Source organism: Anticarsia gemmatalis, chromosome 1 (genome assembly GCF_050436995.1).
Source record: "Anticarsia gemmatalis isolate Benzon Research Colony breed Stoneville strain chromosome 1, ilAntGemm2 primary, whole genome shotgun sequence".
NCBI classification, from domain to species: domain Eukaryota; kingdom Metazoa; phylum Arthropoda; class Insecta; order Lepidoptera; family Erebidae; genus Anticarsia; species Anticarsia gemmatalis.
In genome coordinates, this window is record NC_134745.1 from 6,122,376 (window position 1) to 6,145,721 (window position 23,346).

At 35.7% G+C, this 23,346-nt stretch overlaps 1 protein-coding gene across 5 annotated transcripts; it reads left to right on the top strand.

Moving 5' to 3' along the window:
- Positions 1-453: 453 nt before the first annotated feature.
- Positions 454-22,047, top strand: Lpin (phosphatidate phosphatase LPIN). Of its 5 annotated transcripts, XR_012959499.1 has the most exons (17): positions 6,837-7,154; positions 12,363-12,682; positions 14,836-15,068; positions 15,367-15,846; positions 16,022-16,117; positions 16,879-17,267; positions 17,356-17,497; positions 17,591-17,792; positions 17,997-18,124; positions 18,429-18,664; positions 18,788-18,897; positions 18,981-19,129; positions 19,391-19,529; positions 19,746-19,961; positions 20,049-20,152; positions 20,260-20,402; positions 21,043-21,181. XR_012959499.1 is itself a non-coding variant. In XM_076114932.1 (16 exons), exons 2-16 carry the CDS (start codon positions 12,494-12,496, stop codon positions 21,191-21,193), a joined length of 2,964 nt encoding a protein of 987 aa, XP_075971047.1. In that variant the 5' UTR covers positions 454-610; positions 12,363-12,493; the 3' UTR covers positions 21,194-22,047. The 5 variants fall into 5 exon arrangements, 4 of the variants coding, with proteins under 4 accessions (XP_075971047.1, XP_075971041.1, XP_075971052.1 ...); XM_076114932.1 differs by lacking the exons at positions 6,837-7,154; positions 20,260-20,402 and adding an exon at positions 454-610 and having other exon boundaries at positions 21,043-22,047; XM_076114926.1 differs by lacking the exon at positions 20,260-20,402 and having other exon boundaries at positions 6,838-7,154; positions 21,043-22,047.
- The last annotated feature ends 1,299 nt before the right edge of the window (positions 22,048-23,346 follow it).

Sequence of the window (23,346 nt, forward strand, 5' to 3'; positions counted from 1 at the left end):
TTTTTACTTTGCTATGTGGTTAAGATGGTTGTATTGCTGAAGCCCCTGATTATGCAAATATATATGCAATACTCAGATTAATCTAAGGGAAAGCATGACGTTGACCCAAAAAATACAAACTCTCATTTATAACGGTAGTCAACCCTTAGAAATAAAAGAGTTTGTATTTTGCTACCGAATAGAATACAATGGAATCCACATCCTTGGTACAACTTTAAGATTCTTCAATCAATGTAATGTCAAATCAACGGAAATAAAATTTGTCAGACCTGCTGATTGATAAAACAGGTGTTCAGAAATTATTAGGAACTAAAATATTTTTTGCAACCAGATTATCAGAAATGCAACAGTGAGCGAAAATAATGTAAAAATAAAAACCGCCGATAATATTGTACTCTTGCAATTCTATTGCCAATTTGCCAATGTCTGTCAACTAATTCTGTCAAGTGTCAAATCGGGAAAATAACCTTACGTTCTCGGTATCTTTTGTTTGTGCTTGCTATTCTATTGGCGTTTAGATAGTAATTAGAAATAAATTATTTTCTCTGCAGTACGTAGTGTTATTGATCCCTGAATTGAAAAACAAGTTTTTAGGCCCTCAAATATATTGGTAAGTACTCTACGAATACAATTTTATGTTCTTTTCCCATCGGTATACGGAAACATATTTTGTCGTTTCCAGTTTTGTTCTCATAGAAAATAGAAATACATTTAATTACGAAATCCTATTCGCTTACAAAGATAAAGCCGAAAATGTTGTGTATTATGTTATTCTACGTTGAAGTTAATAAAGCTATTATGTGCTACAGAAAATAACTGATTAATGGGTACAGTCGAACAAAGGAACAGAGAAAATTATTCTTTACCCGCATTTTCATGAACATTTTCGAGACGTCTGACATAATGTCAGGATGTTTGTTTACAACTTTTAAACCTGAATACCCATGGAATTAAATTAACTTTATTTTATGTTATCATTATTGATCAGCAAATAAATTTAAAAGGAAATTTCATTTTTATAGAACGATATTTCAACGAACGATATTGAAACAAACTTTCACTAAACTATCATTACAACTTATAATGTTGCAATAGCCAAATCCTAATAACTGAGATTACATTACTCATAAATGTTAGTACATGAGAGTAATATGTTTCTAGTGACCTTTATTCTGCAAATAAATAATAAAATAAATTGGTACCCCAAAAAAAATTTAATGTTGCAGTAGCAGTTCTTGACTATTTATACATATATCACTCATCGGGTAATACCTATTTATAATGATTTTATGAATTAATTTTAATAATGATTAATTACTGACTATAAGAACTCTATAAGGTTATCATTTATAGTAGGTAAGTAAATTACATTTATTGCCATGCAATTCATGTACTTTCCTTATTATGGAAATTGCTTTGTGGATATACCAACAGCAGTTCGAACAAAGTTCTTTATTCTTTGCATTATGTAGTGAATCATCAATGATATGATTTATGTATGGCTTTACAATTTGGATTCATAATATAGAACCTATTGAGTGGAATTATAAAATTGTTTTTTAAATAATATATTAGTTCTGGCTTTTGTCTGTGGTTGTATAGATTAAGCCTTTACGGTATCTTACATTTTGAGAGATAAGATGATATGATGTGAATCAATGTATTATACAACATTAAATCTCATTAAGTCAGTGACTAAGTCATAAATAATGAGGTCTACTTTTGTTTCCTAGCCCTATCCAACTATACCAGCCTGTCACTGGATATACTTTTAAAGAATGTTTATCTAATACAAGTATTTAGATATTGGACTATTACTTAAAACAAATTATATAAAGTTTCACACTTTTAACCTACATAAAGTCTAGAATTGACTTACCTGACATTTATAACAAATTTTGGTACAAGGCTGTTTTTTTCGTTGTTATTGTAGCTAAGAGCCAGGTTTAAGATTATTTTATTCTTAAGTAATATTTTGCATTGAATTATACTAAACAGGATATTTTATTTTTTTGAAAATTATGAACACAACAGCTCTACCTCTGATATTCTTTTAGTCAGTAAAAAAAGCTATTTTGCATAAAAAATCTAATTAAATAAAACTTTGGAAGTAAAAATTTACACAATGTATAATATTTTGAAATATTACGTTAAATACACACACCTTTCGAAAACAGATGGAAATATAAGGCCCAATAACGAAGAGTGTAAAGCATCGTGATTTAAATCATGCGGAAATTTCGTGCTATCTCTGTGATTTCAACATGTGAGAGTAATATTTCAGTATTTACTTAAGTATCATCCATTATAGAACTGAAAAACCCACAGTGATATTACGGATGGTTGGGATGATATTTACTGTTGTAGTTACTAGCACTATTTACAGTTCACTGATTTAATAATCAAACTGAAATTATGAACAAAGCTGCTATTTGTATAGAATCAAATAATGCATAGCAAGTGACAAGCGGCAAATTACTTAATAAAAAAAACTGGCTAAAATGATAATACATAGTGTCTGGCAGACTCGAAATTGCTCAAGGCAAATAAATAATTAAGTGCTATCAAAACGAAACCAAGGCCTCATAGTATATAAATTTTATGCAAAGGCAACACTCTGTATTATTGAATGCTACTAAACAGCCAAGTCAGCAAAGCTCCACTGGATTCTATAAATAGGCAATATTATAATCCACTGATTACATCATTGTAAAAATACTTTTGACATTTTTTGTGCTAAAAGTTGGCTTGGTTATAATAAATTATAAGTACAAATGATCTAGCCTATACATATTATGATCTTTTTAAACCCACTGAAATGTACTCCAGTTTTACCAAATCCTTGGTGCTCATTTATTTAATATATTATGACCTTCGAGAAGATTGCGAATTGTACATTGACGTCATAATCTTAAATGCGAATGCTCGAAAAGATTATCAATTTATGTGGGCCATTTTAAAATGAACGTCGCGTTGAACGTACTGTGTCATGAGTGATACGAGTTACGGTTCACCGGATGTCATAGTTTATTTTCTTGCGCGCTGCTCTCTCGTGTCAGCTGTGACGTAGCAGTGAACATTGTGAAGTTTTATGATTTGTCTGTACATGCAGAGTAACTTAATTCAAAAGTAATTACAACATGACTTGTAACACAGAGGACCCTAAAAATAGGAGAGAATTATAGGAATAAATGCTTACTAAAAGTCTTGTCTACTAAGAAGACTGCAAAAACAAAATACAGGTTTAATTTATTACAAGTCCTTGAAAAGATTCAAATATAAACTTCTACTTGCTTTTAGTATTTAATTATTTCAATCATAACCACTTACACGCGCGATAAAGCCACAATCTGTTTATGACTTATGTGTTGACCGTTAATGAGTTACCTTGTCGTAATTTCTTACACTTAATAATTGACACCAATTATTCGTGAATTTATTATAATAGTTGAAAATAATCCTTGCCTTTATTTCTCTTTTTGTGAGCCAAAAAAAAAAATCAATGACAATGACATTTTCTAAGAAAAATCTTAATACACTATCACAATGGTTGCCCGAAGAGATAATCCTGCTACACCATCTTATATTATTAGTTGTTCTTCTTTTCACCAAATAAGAAAAGATACATAAAAAAACATGTAAATGTATACGTCAATTCTTTTTATGAATACTTGTATTTTAAAGTTAAGACGATTTGTATTTTTTTCAGTTTCTGGGAATACTAGAAAATGCTTCCTTGTTCCTTAATTTCGTTTCTTTTTTGGGCAAGGTTTATCCAGGTAGGCCACGAAAATGTTGGTGCTATACCTTGGACATCTATCTGGGTGTCGGCGTAAGGTAACAGTCAATTTCTGGATAGACCTATGAATAAAAGATCAATGGGCAAAGCATTTATTAAAAAAATATCTATGTTCTAGATCATTCTAGAATTCAGATGCTAGCTAATATTTTTCCTTGTGATTTTCATATTGCGCTCTAAAAAATCAAATTCTGTGGTTGATAGACCTGTTTAATTCCAGTTGACCTTAACTGAGTTAAATGATAGCTAATAGGCTATTTTGAATGTCTTCCTCAAAGACATTATTCTGCATTTAATTCAGATCCTCTCCGAATACTACTTCCTGTTAGTTAATTGGAACTGTCAAGGCTCAACGTATAATTAAAGGTCTTAGATAACCAGTAGATAAATTATTATCTAAGTCTATTGCAGTATAGAATCAGCAGCTACTTTTTGCTCTGCAATTCCTTACTTGACGTTCTCTTTGTTTTACCGTGAAAGTACAATCCACCTGTAAATTATTTTCTAGCTACTGCACCTACCAGATAATTATATGAATCTTAATTGGTTCACGTAGCAGAACGACGAATTCGCGCTACACCGTAATTACGGTCTGTCCAGAAATGTTGTACATTAAAAAGTGAGTTTATCATTCAGATAAATTGGTTGCGTAATGTGTTACGTGATTTAAACATTATAAATAGGTACCTATTAGATAAAGAGTTTAAAACTGAAGGGGGCGTGTATCATGAGTTGATAAGTTAATTTTGAAAAACATGTTTTTCCGCATATTGCGACTAACAATACAAGAGGCACGCGCATAACTAGATGTCGAAGGCCATCCGAGCGATAATATTGGTGCGTGCACGCGGTTTTCGCAAAATCGCACAGGCGCGATTATACTATTTAGAAACGTTGATATACGGTTGAAAGTACCTCGTACGTGATATTTTTTTCAAGTCGCATGTTAAGCTTGACCTTGTGGTTTAAATAATACGCAACAGGCATCGTGCGGCGCCATCGTTGCTCTCCGCCAGTCGTAAATACACGTCATGACACACCCATTCCTAGACAAATAAGGTGGCTGTATTCAGTTACGTAGATACGATACACTATTCATTTGACATTAGTTTTTATTAAATGCGCACTAAATAACACGTATATTCTGTTGATATAAACAGAAATCAGACACACCTCCTGTTGTGATCGTCAAAAACTTTCGCCTCGCTGAGGTGACAATGTTTTTAAGTACTGAAATTAAAATTAAAAGTAGACTGAAACACATTTCATTCGACGATTTAATCCAGAAATGTATTTAGTCATTTCTGAATAACCAAAATACTTTTCCGTAAAGAAAAAAAAAAGTTGTTTGAACTACGCAGTATTTTCATTTTGTTTACGTGACACATGCCTGTAGGTGTAATTAGTTTAGTTATCTAATTAATTTATTATGTAACACGGTTTATTGCCTAATTTTATCAGCCTACAATGTTATCTTTAATTCTATTTGCATTTTTATCCAGCTACCAAGATAATTGTTTTGTAGATATGGGTCAAGCCAAGTTTCAGGCGTGTCGGGACCGTACACTTTTAAGGAATAAGTTCGGTCCTGGATGTGGTTTTAAAAAACAGATGGTTTTTTTGCTTTATTTTGTTTCGGAATGTTTGTGTTAATTTTGTATTCAAGACAATAAAAACAGACATAGGTACCTACACAAAATTCTTCAGATAAAAATGTATGTTAAAGAAATTTTCAGTAACAGTGAATAAATTTACATACTTCCAAATTAGATACAATAGGTAACAAAACAGAACAGATAATAAGTTTAATAAGTTCACCTATTTATAATTTCAACCACCACACCCAAATGCTTTGGACTAATTCTTGAATAATCTTGACACACCTACCTATTAATATTACAACATTGAAATACTTCCTGATCTTAATCATTACAACAGTCTACTTACTTCAAGGAATATAAACCGGTTACCTATCTATTTGCTATTAGAAACAATTATAAAAAAAATAATTCAAATCAAAATTACACTGTTGGCGCCACGCAATAAACATGACCAAATCATCAAAGTTGTCAGGATATCTCAAATCTCGTCAAATCTGGATCAAATTCAAATGGGGCCACACGAAAAGCTTAAAGCATTATCTTTCAAAATATAAAGATAACATTTGAAATTCATACCTGCACTGATATTGTTATGCATAAAACAACGTGAAGTCTCTTGGCTAGAGCTATGCGTTTCGTACGAGATAAACAGATAAACACGCATTGTTTTTGTTTACTACTCCTTGCACTTGTATGACGAAAACATTGAATGTATTGTGAGCAAAATAATATAGGTAGTATATTTATTTTGACTTCTGCTTGAGATAATGTAGGATGCCTGTCCTAAAGTAATAGGTTTTGCTGACAATATTTTAGCTACGCAGTGTTAGAAGCGTTCCTTAAACATCTATAATATTTTTTTTTTATTAATGTTATTCCTCGATAATGCTCGGAAGATTTGGCATTGATAAATTTCATGGTCGTTCAAAAACCTTATCTCAACGTGAAATTATTCAGTAGCACACCTACACTACACTGTCATGCTTCACAAATTTATTTTAGTTATATCAAGGCCACGTAAAAATTCTTTCTTTTATGTTTACTGGTAACATTTTGACTTTAAATAAACATTTTTGCTCATTTTTGCAATTCATCTTCTAAAACTGTACTTATAAATAATAATAGTTTAATTGAATATATTTTGTTACTTACTGTGTAAGTGAAAAGAGAACCAGAATCATCAGAATGTCATTCTCGTTACGTACCACCATGTAGGGTATGTTGCTCATGTCTGTCAGCTACATCCACGATTAATTTCCTTTTGTATTGCATGCTCGTTAGCTGCGTAAGGTAAACTTTCGTAATCATGTGGCGCGACATCACGCCATGTCGCCCGATCGACCCAGCGTACGCTGCCCGTACATCGCACCACGGCCTTTCAGCGCTGGGCGGCCGTTCTCCATACGTAAAGTAAGCATAGTGAACTCTACAAAGCACATGGACGGTCGTGTGATTGTATGACTGATATTTAATAGTATCATATCGGCTGTACGTTGAGTTACCGCCTACGTCACGCGACGTCAGCTCATCGGCGGCACTTGGACACTCTCGCGTATCGGCCCACCCACACCAGCCACTCACACACAGTTTACTGGTAGAGTCGGTGCGAGCAACACGTGTCGAAATCTTACCTGTGTTCGGAATCGTGTACGACGATATTGCAATTGATTGCATATTGTTTACAGTCAAAGGAAACATTTTGTGCCTTAGAAAGTTATCAGTGAAATATTACCATCAGAACATTTTTGACTAAGGTAAGTCCGTTTCTTGCGATACGTTCGTATGTTGTTCAACATTCGTGCATCAGGATAAATTATTTTTGCAATTTTTAGTAACTTGCAATTTTCAATATGAACAATTATTGTTTTTTTTATATAAGTAAATAAAATATTCCATTTTATTATCCAGTTACCTTTTAGTTCTTGATAATGTAAATTTATTAGATTTTTACTTATCGAGAACATGGTATGGGAATTCCAAGAACCTTGGTGTTAGTTTTGAGTTATAATATAACATATTTTATGTTGCCTAGTTGTTGTGTAGTCAATTACTTTTGCAGTATTGTGTACAATCCTTAGACGAACTGAAATATTGCAGTAACACATAGGCCTTCATGCTATTATAATCTTTTCGTTTTCACTTTTAACTTTCCTTGCCGGTTGAGAGCATTAGCGTTAACAAGCATTTTATTGTTATTTTATTTTCTTGTCAAACGTTACTTCTTATTACGACATACCTACATATAATAACATTACTATAATACGTATAGCATAGTCAACTATTTCTGACAATTCGCTTATGTCAAGGTTTTTCAAAGTGTGATACAAAATTTTCCTGTGGAATGTCTGGCCAAAGTCTATTATGAATGAATGGTCACAATATTATTTATTTAAAAAGCAAACACCTCTAGAACCGTGTTTTCTGTAAACAACAACACAATATTATTGATGTTTATTCAAACTCAACTCGACATCAGATAATATGTCTCAGCTGTAATGACGTGTTTTTAGTCTTTGCAGTTAATGTGTTTCTGTTTACCTCGATGACTCAATAATACTTAGAATGGAAATAAAATGGAAGATTGTAGGAAGGTATGTGTCGTTTAGCTTGAAAGACAATGAATTGATATTCCTTTTCTAGCTAATCTTGACTTTGAAACTTGTTTCCTTACAGTTCATTTAATTCCGTTCGAATTCGACCTCCTTTGCAAAGGTTTTTATTGAGGATTAATCGTGCGCCTACTTCAAAAACCAGCAATGAGAACTCACCTCATTTCACTCGTTTTTGTTTCTCTATACTCTTGTTATATTACTTTAGCCTATCGTTTAATATGTAAGTATGTTATCAGGAGCGTGTTAAGCACGTTTTATATGTTATTAAATCTAATTAGTACAGTCGATCACGCCATAAATAAGCAGGACGTATCATATTACCAACGTGTATCGATAATTTAATTATCGCAAGTTATCACTTCATAGACATTCATATTATTTTCTCTAAAAGCAGTTGCGGTCTGCTATATTGATTTAGAACTTTGTCAATTAAGCAGTTAAATATAAACAGGACATAAATCTTTTCTGCACGCACGCAACGGGAAAGTGAACGGAGGAAAGACTGAACGGAGTTGACTGTAAATAATGTGGGGATTTTATTATTACTGCCAAATTAATGAATTATTATTATTATTGTTAATAACCTATCTATATATCTTATAGGTAAATACTTGTCTGCCATCGAGTTTTTGAAACTTGACGTTGAAGCGTTTCTGCGTTCATCAATTTATTGTCACTAGGGCGTGAAAAGTGCGTGGAAATCACTATCATGAAGATGTTATTATTGTGTTATCGTAATCTAACATAGTTTCAAAAGTAAAGTAAAGCTTGGATGTTATATAAAAATATTATGATTCGTTTGCCACAACATAAACATTCAGCGTGGAAGTGACAATTCCGGAACAGGAGTTAAAGAAAAATGTGATGACATTGAAGTTAAACGATAGTACAGTAGCGTTTTCTTTGTCGTAGGCTGAATAAGAATCTATCTATTTCACCTTGTCTATCGGACTGTGTTCACCTATGGATTATAAACCGTTGGACAAACACGCGTGTTGTGTCGAAACACGTGAAGACTTGCGGTATGCTCGACTGACCGATAGATAAGGTTTCAATAAATACTTGTTTACTCTTATATCGCGTTGTTAGATCCGTTTTCCACACGTTCGCGTGAAATACGTTATTACTGGCTGAACTATAGGTCAATTTTAATAACCTGCGTTATGCTAACACGACTTTACTTAAGCCGTGCCTAGCAGTTTTGTATAATTAGAGTGGGTTCTTACAAGTTGGATTCTGTACAAAAGTGTTAGTTACGAAATGTTACCACACAAGTTCGAGACGCATTTGGCCGTATTTCACTTTTGATAACGGCAAACTGCTATAACAATAACACAATTAAAACTGCACCCAATTCAAATTAATATTGTGGTACGGAAGTGGTGACAGACGCTGGCCGCAACCCAATAAAGCTAGATAACAAACAATTTCGCAAAACAATGTAAGTAGTACCTACTTAACTAAGTTCGACGGCACAAATGTCAAAGTACTTTCGTATTTAGCAAAATGCAAAAATGAGTGTCAACGTAATTCTGCTTGTCAGTCATTTAATATGTATGAATGGTTGAAAAATAAATAAGACCTTACCACAACAGCGGTCATGCTACTTTTTATCTTTAAAAAGTACGTAATCGATAATTTATATTGTGATTAATAAGGATAATACTGAAATTTAATTGTTCAAGCAAAAATATTAATGACAATTAGCTCAAGAAGACTAAACTTTCCTGAAATTTTAAAGTTCTATATGCGTAAGCCGATGTTGTATAACGCTATTGACCGCTAATTAATTACAAACTATTCCTAAAAGCGGTGATATTCTTGTTCTAAGTTCATTTGTCTTTGATAAAGACGACAACCCAAAATTATGATCTCGGACCGGAACACTACTGCACATTTAGTAGCAATTTTTATTTATCCGCACTTGACCGTCGTCCGGACTACCCCCAACGCAATATAAATGGTTATATTTAGCAATAAGTCGGAAAATATAACGGTTAGCCTGCTCGTGTAAATAACCTTTAGCATTCCAGTTCCAGGGACTGTTATTATCTATTTCGTTTATTTTTAGTCAACAGCTTGCATCGGCCCTGTTTATATTAATGTTATTTAAAGTTTATGTAGGTTTAAATCTTGATAGTTTCTATGTTATTTCATATATGAATACATTAACTATACATACATGAACAATTTGAATAAGGAAGAGTCGCCAAATGCCACCCCCTTTTTGAAAACAAGCCATGAAACGAAAAAAAAAATAACTTTAATTTATTCATACAAATAATTAAAAATGCTATAGAGTCATCACAAAAACTTTAAATGTAACACTAACACCACTACTAACACCCTACTACTTAAATAATATACTTTTGAATATTACTTGCTAATTGAATGCTAAAAATATAAAGCTCTGAGAGTTAATGAAACAAGTCTCCGATGTGCCAATGACCAAATAATTAAGTCAACTAGCATAAAAACCATAGTCCGTATTCTAGGGTACATGAACTTGCCAACGACACAAGCCGCTCGGCTGTTCCTCTAGACTAGTGTAGACATTGAACTTGAAGCCCTTGGTACATAAATAAGTTCAGCTGTCACTCAGGTCTCCTTGGACACCTGCCACTATTGCTCATTAGCTCATATACTTGGTGCCTGTACATCTATTAAGATATTTTCGTTTACCATACCACCGCAGTGCTAGATACTATTTATTCCGTTCACGTTTGTTGCGAATTCTCAAGGCAATCTACTATTTTAATGGACTAGTAAAACTTTTCACAACATTTTATACGTAAATAGTGGATTTTTATAACATTTACAACGTGCTATTGATCGTCTCAGGGTCTAAAATGTTATCTATTCAGGACAAGCTGCTTCGCTTATTGCTATTTTGGTCACAATCAAAACAAGGAAATTTGATCACTGGCTTGCTGGTCACATATTTTTTCATTTCCTGTAAAACCCTGGGTATTTTCCCATAGATTCAAGCCAGTTATATATTCTTCGTAGTGGTCACTATGAAGATTTTATCTAGGTGTATTAGTCTGCGTCATGGTGGTACCTATTTATAACAATATTAAGCAAAAGTAGGTACCTGGCTACGTACGCCTGATAATAACATCTTTATATAAAACATAGTTGCAGTACAAAGTCCATGTCCGTTATTGATAAATCTTTGCAATATAATGATGACAGCATTGTATGCATAGTAGTGCATTCTGATATAGAGAGATCAAACGTCAGTAGACAAAATATTATTGTATTGTTATCATTATGAGATAGTCACATCTTGCCAACTTCTCTTTTAGTCATTAACTTACACGCGGTGTCATGTGTAATGGCGACATGTTTCGCTATTCTTAAAAATTAGTCATAGTGAGTAGATACGGGGGGGCAGAGTCCCCGGAGCGCGTCGTTTCGCACGTCTCGACGTCGAACGCTCTAGTTCAGCACGCTGTGATCGCGTGCCGTCTACACGGATCAAACTAATCTCACTTTAACATTTTGTTGATAGCCGTTAGTTAACATCACTCGCTTTTTTGCTCAATGAATAAGTAATTGATGTATTCAGTTGTTAAAAAGAGGATTTTCCTAATTTCACGCTGTCCACAGTTACATTGATTCTAACAGATTTATGGATTTAACTATTTCGATTACCGAAGAATACCGTGTTAGTCAGTGACCCCAATAGTTTCTACGAATAAGTGCTTTATTATACATGAATAGGTATTGGTAATTTTGTATCTTCATTCTCGACCATGCAACATTGAGTAATATCCTGTGTGCATTGATGCTTAGTTATAGCACATCTACTCGAGTGACTGAACTCATATCAGTTCGGACTATTTGTGGTCCGCAGACGTGGCCTAACTTCGTTACAAATATAGACGTAACTACACGCCTAAATAGGGCATGGCAGTTATGGTCTAAACTCTAAACGATCTAAAACTGGAATGAACGCAGAGTGAAGATACCGGCTATAAAATAACGATTACAGTCTGTTCAGCTTGGCGGCTGTTTCACAATAGAAATTGATCGCTGACACTCTTATCTGCAATAGGTGATTTAAAATACCTTTCGATTACACATGTGAGGATTTATCTATGTTTACGACTTAGTTGAATGGATACGATAACCATCTTAACAACGAAAATGTGTATTACGACGAAATATTTCACTGATTCAAATCAAAAATGTCAACAGCTTAATATTAACACTCACTGAAACACACACGAGCAAAATTAGTTTTCCCAGAAAATTGTCCTCCGCTACTTCAGCCCTGGCATGCCCTTTTAAGCTTATAGCGTTCAATAGAATACAATGATTTATGTTATTTTTCTTTTGTTTCAGGAAACCTAATGTTTTTGATCTCAGCCCCAAAATGGGGTAATTTATAAGATTAGTAACTGGAAGTGTTCGTGTTAATACATACAAATAGATAATATAGTTATAACGAAAAAGTGATATAAAAACTAGCCGCCATGTATTCTATGAACTATATTGGCAAGTTTATTGCTAACTTTCGTGATTTTTACAACGAGATCAATGGTGCGACGTTGACGGGTGCCATCGACGTGGTAGTCGTCGAGCAGCCCGATGGAAGCTTCACATGTTCACCCTTCCACGTGCGCTTTGGGAAACTTGGCGTCCTACGCTCCAGGTTCAAAGTGGTAAGAATATCCTAATATTTTAATTTCCAGCATGTCTGTTTAACCGTGTACATATCAAACAAATAACAACCAAATTAGTTACTTTAACAAAATCGCGTTGACTCAAGTGTTTCTAGGAAATTATTATATCGTGCCTCCATTAAGTATATCAGAAAGAACGTGAATTATACCTACGTGAACTATAATGATGGAACAGTAGCTGTTTACATTAAAATTAGTAGGCAACTATTGTTAATGACAATGACGTTGGTAAAATAATTTGTAACTAAGAAATAAAATGTAAGAAATCTACTATCGGACGATTTGTAAGCAAACATTCAACGAACTAGATCGCTAAATAGCTACAACGGAGGGAGCAGGAATTTAAAGGCCCACGTTAAATTTAAAAAACTTGTTTGGCCTTCAATTCAGTCAAGCAACTAACCATCTCCCAAGTTTGCGACATCTAGCAAACCACGCCTTTGTATATTCACTCCGTTCATCGCGCCGATCGCGGGCGACCAGTGTTTTTTGCAATATGTCGCTGTTCTGCCTCATTTGCATTTACGTAAAGCTATATGTTTGTTTTGATACGTAAGTGTTTTAGCCTTTTCCGCGACGCACTTATCATTATCTATTCATTTCTATAAACAGTTTACTTTAGTTTTATAAACAAGTTAGGTACATTAACGCGGGCCCCTTGGTACGAAAAGATAAAGCTCTCTAATTTTTTTGCTAGATTATGATCACAGTGAATGACAAGTAAATTTTTTCCTGAGCAGTTGAAATGCTCAACAAAAACTAGCGAGCCAGAGTTCTGTCGCTTAGTCGTCCGTCGAACATAATATGTTGTGTTATAATGTTATAACATTTGGATTGCTTACATAATATTGGTTGTGAAGTCACGCATTTGGCAATTGATAGGTGAACGCTGAATGTTGCATAAATTAAACTTAACTATTTGAAGTACGTACAAAGGGTTATTTCATATTTATCCGACCATTTCATCTACAAGCTTATAACAAGAACAATGTTATGGTTCAGTTCAAGGTACTTATTGAAAAGAAAGTCGGTACTGTTGCTTCACACCTCGCTTCATTACGAGGGTTCTGTTATGGTCAATTAATAAAACAATAAGCGGAAAATAAACTACCTGCCTACTAATCGGAAAGTACCTCTTCATTATTGGTTCCTCTTCATAATTTCGGAAGTCTCAGTAAACTAATTCAGAATTTTCTACAAATACATCAGCCTCCTTGAATTCGTTCAAAGTATGTGAATGTAGTAAGTAATTTTATTTTAGTCTAGCTATGTAGAATTGTAGACGAAGCAACTCGTCGACATTCTTTCTCGTTGCTGTCGTATACGCTCAATGCACGCGTCTCGAATCTAGATTGTTCCAAGATTTACAAGAAAAAACTTATTTACGATGATAATTCAGTGTTGTAGTTACGTTAACAGATGTTTCTGATTACCACACTATTGAAACTACGTTAATTCCAACGTGAATCAGAATAAATATTATTATCTGAATAAGTTAAAGGTTTAGGTTAGATAAGAAAATAGTTGTTAATCGATATGTAATGACGTATAAGCCGCACATGATAACAAAAAAGATAAACAACGAACGATAACTAATAATGATAAATATTGAGTGGGATAGCTTATTATAATTTTAGTACATTATTTAGTGGTATGTAAGGGTACATTGCCAAAATGAGAGAAGGAATCTGCGTCTTATTCACATCGAGTGAAAATTGGAATAATGCCAAAGTAGGATACAATTCTCACCAAGTAGCTGAAGAAAATTTGGCACAAATTATTTTGTTCATCCGGCCACCTGCTTAATTTTTTAAATATGAAAGCATTGTATTCTGCGCAATCGTTTTCTTTAGTATAATTACTATTGAATTGACTGAATTTTAAAGCTACTCTGGCCCGCAGCATCAATGAATTGACTGTATTATTTATCTCAACTCATCGGTTGTTATTTTTAGCTTGCAGTTGTACTGCACATTTTTATTCGGAAAAAAGGTACGGACGGTGGTGCTGTTGTAGCTTGTAGCAAAATGTGCGTTCTGACAATGATATAATATGTTTGTGTTAGTTGTGTCTGAACTCGTAAATAACATTTGAGTTGTTTGTAAATTTTTGTCTGACATTTTTATAAACAGGTGGACTTAGAGCTGAACGGCGAGCCTTTGAACATTCATATGAAGCTGGGAGAGTCTGGTGAAGCTTTCTTTGTAGAAGAAGTTGGTGAAGACGAAGCAGAATGTTCAGCGCACTTGGCCACCTCGCCCATTCCGGCTGCACGGTTTGAAGAACTGTACGAGCCCAGACGACGGAACTCGCTCTCTGTTGTAGAACCAGACCATGGACAGGCCTCAGACTATACGAAGAGAAGGTACCTACATATTGTTTTTATTTGACTAAATAAACGAAAAAAGTGGATTGAAGATTTAATTGTTATTTATTGTACATTAAGTATAATAGAAGGTAAAAACGAACGTCCAATCATAACCCAACTACATTCGCGTGTACAACGATGGAAAGCGAATTTACTAATACATTTGCATTATTCTCACTAGCGATTATGTTAATGGTAACCGCACTATAAAATTGCACACTTATCCGTTCCACTTGATACGATATATTATGTTCTTATCATAAAAGTGTTTCTATGTAGCTCTTAATTTCTACAGATACACGGCCGATGGACAATCAATGCAAAAACCTGACCTAAGTAAAATAACCAAGAAGACTACCAAAGAGGATGAGACAAACAATGACCATGACGCGTTATTCGAGATGGACGGCCTCGACGAGGCGACGGACAAGACGGACGGTAGAGCACCTAGAACTTTCGCGGCGACGCAGCTCGGCGGAGCTGAGAGTGAAGCTCACCAAGTGGTACAGAAGATCAGCGCACACAATGACTTCCGGCCGATCGATGCCGCGCCCTCCAACCAGGATGAAGTGAAACAAAACGGCAACGGGAAGAAAAAGAAAAAAACGAGGAAAGCAAGTTCAAAGAAACACCAAAGAAAATCATCGACTAGTTCTATTTCTAGTCAGTCAGATCGTGCGGGGTCCGAGCAACGCGTGACGCAGCCGGCGCCCATCCCCAATGTCACCGACATCAATTTCTTCAGTGACACTGAAGTGACTGCTGCCTCTCTGAGGTAATTATTGTTTGTTTTGTTTTAATATGTGCCGTCATATATAACAATACCATTGTTTGATAAGTACCTAATCCTCCAATGTGTTCTCGTAACCCAAGTGATTGTGTGAGAACATTGAATTTGTAGCCAATGAAGTTGTTGTGTGGTTGTATTTGAGCGAGTCGCCTGGTTACAGTGAAGAGATGTCCAACCTCAAGCTGACCGGTGACAACCGCATCCCGCTGGCGTTGTCGGACACCGCGTTTGAGGTGCACGCCGCCTCCAGACACGCGTAATAATTAATAATAAATAACATCGTTCACTACGCCTCGCTTGTTGCAATAAACACGACCTAATTAATCGTATTGTTAGACACATAAATAAAAGCTATCTCGTTGAAACAATTTAACGCTGTAGCTTTTGTAAGTCGTACGCAATCACGCTTGTCGTAAAGTAATTATTATAGTTGTGTAGCGCACCGCTCGATACCTAAAATCATGTCTGTTTTAAATCACGTAATTTATACTTGTTTGCCTCTACCATAGTAGACTTGTACGATCCATATTATCTCATTGAAATACCTCTCTTATATAATTAGATTACTAACGTATAATTTTGCTAATTGCTACATTAAAAAAAAAACAATATAACCTACTTATTGTAAAAGCATCGCAATTATTTTTATTCAAATTAATTTATTAAACACTGACCCATTCTTTTTTTTTATCAATGGCTTCAATTTAGTTTATGAGTCAGAGCGGATGATCATTGACTCAATGTTTTTCCAAATAAGTGCACCTTATCGAATTCTGTGTATAAAATATTATTTTCCTAATTATCGACATCAATGATTAACACATTATTTTATAATTTATCTGTTTCGAATTGGCGTCGTAATACAATACCTAAATTGTTACCTGATAAAAGATTATTGCGAATTGCAATTAATCCATATCCGTATGACAGCGAGATAATAATACACTTAGTCAGTGGTACTAACTGCGTATTTAAGTGCCCAATTCTGGTTACGTAATAGAGTGTTTGTGCTAATAGGAGGGGTTCTCGCGGCGGCACGCCCGTTCAATCGGACACGGAAGTGGAGCTAGCGGGCCGCGCGACGGGTGATAAATCATCCCAGTCGTGGCGCTGGGGCGAGCTGCCCGAGCCTCCCGTGTGTGGGAGCGACACGCCCGCGTCGCCGACGTCGCCGGGCTCGCCAGCGTCGCCCGCGTCGCCCGGCTCCCCCGCCTCGCCCACCGAGCCGCTCAGCTCCGACGAGGAGCGGCCGAGCAGACGCGGCGTGCTCAGTGGAATGTTCCGCTTCATATCTCCGCGCGACGCCGACGTGCCCGCCGAGGGCGTGTACCTCGACGATCTGGACCGAGGCCAGGTCGACCCTGATCTCTATTTCCCGAAACACCACGCTGAACGTTACCGTTCGGGTAAGTTGCAAAATTATGAAATCTCTGCATTCTATTCCATAGTTGCTTACTCAAAACAACGGTTAATGTACGTATTTTTTTTATTCAGGTCCTACTGGCGTCACACACCCTACTACCGGTCCTACAGAAGAGGAGTACGAATCTGGTAATGGACCGTCTCTACCTCAGTCCCCAGCGTCGCTGGAACCGCCTACTCTCGATTCAGACGATGATGAAAAACTTCTCGCCAAGTAAGAAACGATTTTTATATGCTGTTTATTCAAGGTTCGCTTAAAATGATGTAAATTTTCTATTAACCGGAAATGGCTATTAACGAAAAATAGTATTTCTAGGGGCCAAGTGGGTGTATACGTGCAAGAGGAGCGCGTGACCCGCGCGCTGCCGTTCGAGGAGTTCTGTGAGCGCGGCGGCGCGCTGGCGGCCGAGGGTCGGCTCGTGGTGCGGCTCGGCGGCCGCGCCATGCCGTGGCGCAGCGCCGGCCCGCTGCTGCTGTCCCTGCTCGCCTACAGACGACCACTGCCCAACGTAAGTCATTAATATTATCGATACCTACCCTTTTCAAACTGTTACTTAATAAGCTGATAAATTGTTCTTTAAACCGATAGAATAACATTAGTAAATATATTTTAAAATCCACTTAAATCAACAGTTGCCGAGGAAACAAGTTTGCCAAATTAAATTGGCACGCAGACGCTAACCATATTTTCAAAATGTATATTGTTTCGGCAGCGCGTGTTGGAGTCCCTAGAGAAAAGTTCAGAGAAGGATGAGTCAGCGTCCCGCACGTCTGACAGCGCGGTGAAGCCACGCAGCTACTCGTGGTGGAGGTGGCCGCGGACCAAGGCGGACGTGGAGCGGTAATACACGACATACTCAACTTACACGTCACCTCTCACCTACATCCCCCTATTTATAAATAACACTCGTCATATTCTAACGCTCTATGTCATGCCCCGTATAAATAGACTGCTTTCTAGACGACTTTGGAATCAAACAGTCTTGTAACAAAAACATGCTCATATATTTATTTAAATGAGTAATTGATCTATATGAGTTGTTATCTATCCCGTTTATATAGTTTGGCCGCTAACCAAAGTTTTGATGCTATCCTTCCGTAATCGTTACAATAAATAAATTATTTTATTATCCTGAATATTTTAGATCTGAAACATCGCCCCCGAAAGATGACATCGTGAAAGAGGAAACAGTCGTTCAAGTCGAAGAAGCCGGTGTGTTGAACAATGTTAGTGAAATTGTGGAGGAGAAGGAAAAGCCGGTGCTGAAGGTGACCATCGAAGAGCCAATCAAAGAGAGAGATAGCCTAGAATTCCCTATCGAGCTAGAAGATGACCATGTTCCTGAACCACTGCCTGAAATCAAAGAAACACAAGACCAAGGTAAGGATAAAAAAATAACATGCATATATATTTAGTACTCATCAACATACCTAATACTTTGTTTTACTAAAGGTGTATATTGATAATTATAAAATATTAATGAATAACTTTTTTCCTGTACAGTGGACCGCCACGACAGCTCTTCAGACTCCGACCAAGATGGTCAAGTGAAGAGGCCTTCTCGCAGATACTCTTCCTTCAGAAAGACTCTCCGCTTATCTTCTGAACAAATCGTAAGTTTCTCTATTCACACGTCTTTTTAATATGCGTCTTGTCTTACTAGTTGTTCGTTCTAATGTGTACGATGTGTTTGTAGAAAAATCTAAATCTCCGCGACGGAATGAACGAGATGGTGTTTAGTGTGACGACGGCGTACCAGGGCACCACGCGGTGCAAGTGTAACGTGTTCCGGTGGCGCTACGACGACAAGATCGTCATCTCAGACATCGACGGAACCATCACCAAGTATGTCCCACTACATTATAATAATACTAATTAATAATACTCATTATGACGGACCGAAACTAACTAATCGACTTAAACACAAAGGATTAAGTATTTTGTGACAGCTAAGCATTAAATACAGCAGATATTCTGATAAGATGAAAATGCGGATGATTATACAACAAATTATTATTTTTATTTTATTGTAGGTTTATCTTTGTTTATCATTAATCTTTTTTGTTATTTGACGCACATTTTTTATTATAATGTGTTATTGTTCAGGTCTGACGTGCTGGGCCACATCTTCCCACTGGTGGGAAAAGATTGGGCGCAGTCAGGCGTCGCTCAACTGTTCACTAAGATTAAGAACAACGGTTATCAACTACTGTACTTATCTGCACGCGCTATAGGACAGGCGAGAGTAAGTAGAACATAATACTTTATTATGAATTGAGGTTACTTATTATTTTTGACGGTGATTTGACACTCGTGTCTAGTTTTTTGTGATATTGAGATTAAGGTGGAATATAGTTTCTCCTCTTCCCCTAGCTTTGATGTTCAATAATACAAAACTTGTTTTAGTTGACTAATTCTCAATTCGCAGTTCAAGGTTCAAGTATTTTTTTGTTGTTGACAGGTGACTCGCGAGTACCTGCGGTCGATCAGACAAGGTGAGGTGTGCTTACCCGACGGGCCACTACTATTGAACCCCACATCCTTACTGCGAGCCTTCCATCGCGAGGTCATCGAGAAGAAACCAGAGGAGTTCAAGATACAGTGTCTCGCTGATATCAAAGCACTCTTCCCCCAGGGCTCTAATCCTTTCTACGCCGGATACGGCAATAGAGTTAATGTAAGTTTGATCTACTTGACATTACATTTAACAATGATGACTTTGTTTAATATATCATACTAAGAAATGATTTCCCTCTGTTTACAGGATGTTTGCGCCTATCAGGCGGTTGGCATTCCGATCGTGAGAATATTCACAATCAATTACAAGGGCGAACTGAAACATGAACTGACTCAGACATTCCAATCCACGTAAGTATTCAACATTTGGCTTTTATTAACGTCACTCAGTGTTTCACATTAGCGCGTCACTAACAAGGTATTTACTCTCTGTATTGAGTATTATATTTTTATTTCAGTTACCACGTGCAAAGTGACATGGTCGATGATTTCTTCCCACAACAGAAAACGTGATATTCGTTAAAAGCTAGTCGCAGGTTTAGGTGTCAGTAGTAAATAGTGTTAGTTAGAGACAGATTAGCGAGCACGCGCTATCTAACCGGTAAGACATGTGGAATGACTTGTAAGGCTTGATCACGTTAAAGGCGGCACATTCATACTTTCTAAATTTCAATAATAATATCATGTAACAAAATTATTTAATAACGCCATTACTTCTGAATACTAAAAATTATACTACCAATAATCATCGACATGTCATCTGTTTGTCTGTTATATGTTTGTCAGGCTTTAATTTATGTGTTCTGTTATAAATTTTAATGTACATATTGCTAGTGTTCCTTCCTTTTCTGTGCATAAATACGACATTGGTTCTAACATTCATAATAATAAAAATAATCGGAATTAGGTGCCATTCCAATAAAATCACTATACTTCTATGCACACTGTGTTTACGTGTGTCAGTGATTATGTTAATGTATGTAATAAATTGTTATTTTCCTGCCCTAATACCTTCTTCGCATAGTAACAGTACTTAATATATAACGTTCACAAAAATAGCACGCTAGTGACTAACAAAAGTTATACCATTTGTATTGCCTTTCCTTTTTGTGTCGAATATAAAAAAAAATATCTATAAGACTATATATTTTGAATATTCTTATGTTTAAATTTGATCAATTTATATAAAATCGATTTGTATATTTGAATATGTAGTGTAACAGGGTATGTTCTGTCGGCAGGTACTCCCACATGTCGGTGCTGGTGGACCAGGTGTTCCCGCCGGCGCAGTGCGAGCCCAGCGACGAGTTCTCGCAGACGGTGTACTGGCGCGAGCCGCTGCCTGAAATTGAGCTGCCCCCTGTATCCCCACCGCCACCTAAACATCATTAAGTTTAATATAACCGACATTATTACAGCCCTTATATTCTTCACGATTTCGCACCACGAGTATAATGCCGGTTCGTTCCTAATTCGAACTATATTTTAAATTTTCATATAGGCTTTGCTTACTCCAAAAATAGAATAATATACTAACTGAAGTGATCTAGTGATAACACCAGTGATCTTCGGGAGGTAGGAGTGGAGTTTGTAGACTTTGCTGAAATGAGTTTAATTTGAGATGTTCTAGATATAGGATGTTTAGTTTGTTATGCTGTTAGTTAAAATATAGATTTAATTAGGTGTAGTGAATACCAAAAACAGAAATGCTTAGCTTGTAGTATCTCGTGTGTGTCACGTAAGTTTGAATGTTGTCCTGTGATGTGTCTAGCGGAATATTATTTTGGAAAGTCTTTACTTTTTGCAGTAATGTACGACTTTAATGAGGGTGATTAATATTATTATTTACAATTTTATTCTCTGCGAAGACTGTATACAAGGTTGGTAAAATGGTTTGCAGATTTAGGTTACAATGGAATCAATTGAAATTTTGGTTTCGTCGATTATGTAAGCTGTGATGTCGTCGACTGATAACGATGCTTTATTTTTATACTGTGATTACCTATTTGTACGTGCTAAGTTATATTTGTGTTAGAACAATACACATTCGTAATGTGCAGGGGCTTAGCTTCTGCTAGATATATATCTATTCATTTGTAATCAAACACCTTTGATGATTTTGAAACATTGATTTGTAATAGTTAATTTTATGTCTAATTAAAATTTGGTATATTTTTTAACTTAATTTATTGTTGTTTCTGTGATTGTTTCAATAAATATTTTCAGAAATAACGAAATACTTTTTGTTTTTATATCAACTCATCTCATTCACCATTATTTCCTTCAATATTTGTCCCCCCTTTGCCTAAAACATATACGAATAATTAAATCTGTTTATAATAAATTAAAAATATTAAAATCCTGTTATCTTGTTTAACTTTACCGTCGAACACATAATGAACCCATTTATGTCGTCAACTGTTTGTATAGCCCTAAATATTAGACCCTATAATCGCTAATGGCTATGCGTCTGAGGAATCTTTATCAGCTACCGCCACAGCAGTTCTTTAGCGTTCATGACATTAAAGTATAAATAAATATTGGGTCACATTAATCAGACATACAGATCCGTGAAAATATACCTATAATATGAAAAACTAAAGCTAGGTATATTCCTTTATTATATTTTTAGAATGTTATATGGCGGGTAAATAATTGATAGATACTCATCCATCATAACTTCGTCTGCGAATTGATTGATTTATAACAGAAACATTGTCTATCAAGAAGCGGCAGGGTGGGTAGGTACGTATCTCGGAAACATAAACGATGTTGCAATCAATTAGGCTGGTCTATTTTATATAAAAATACAGATTAAATCCATTCCTGCTATGCTACGATCACCTTTTCATGCAGTTAGATCAGTCTCCGAGCGTTTAAATTTCACTGACTAAGCGCAAGTTAGAGACCGCGCACTCTTTGGGGATGTTTAGAGAACTGTCAGGCAATCATGGTTTCATCAAGATATTTTTCCTCAACACTGTAGGAAAGAATGTCAAAAAATCATTGCTTTAAGTTTATTAGCTTTCAATCACTAGATCAGGCGAATTCTTAGTTTAGTTTTTTATATAGATTGTATAATTCAAGGATTTCAGTACAAAGACAAGCCATGCTTATGAGCAGGTTTCATTTACCTAAGTACTGAATTTAGCTGTATTATAAAGTTACATCAAACAAGTAATAATATCAGATGTCACTGATATTATTACTTGTCTTGTACTTCCATTAGGTCCTAGGCCTTGGGGTCTGAAATCCTAGATCATTTTAATTTTGTTTGTAGAGCCTTACTCTTTACAGTATGCATTTTTTTTAAACAAAAGCTAATTACATTTATAGACATGAGAACTATACACACAAGTTCTCTTGAGATATGAAGCCCTCATTTCCACCTTTTGAAAACTATTCAAGTTTGAAAAAGGGCTTATCTAGAGAGAGCTATGCAAGGAATCCCATGGAAGCAGATATTTTTACCCCCGACGCAAAAAGAGGGAGTAATATATAATGCTGATTCACCCAAACAGGTTTATAACCAGAGGAGTTAAATA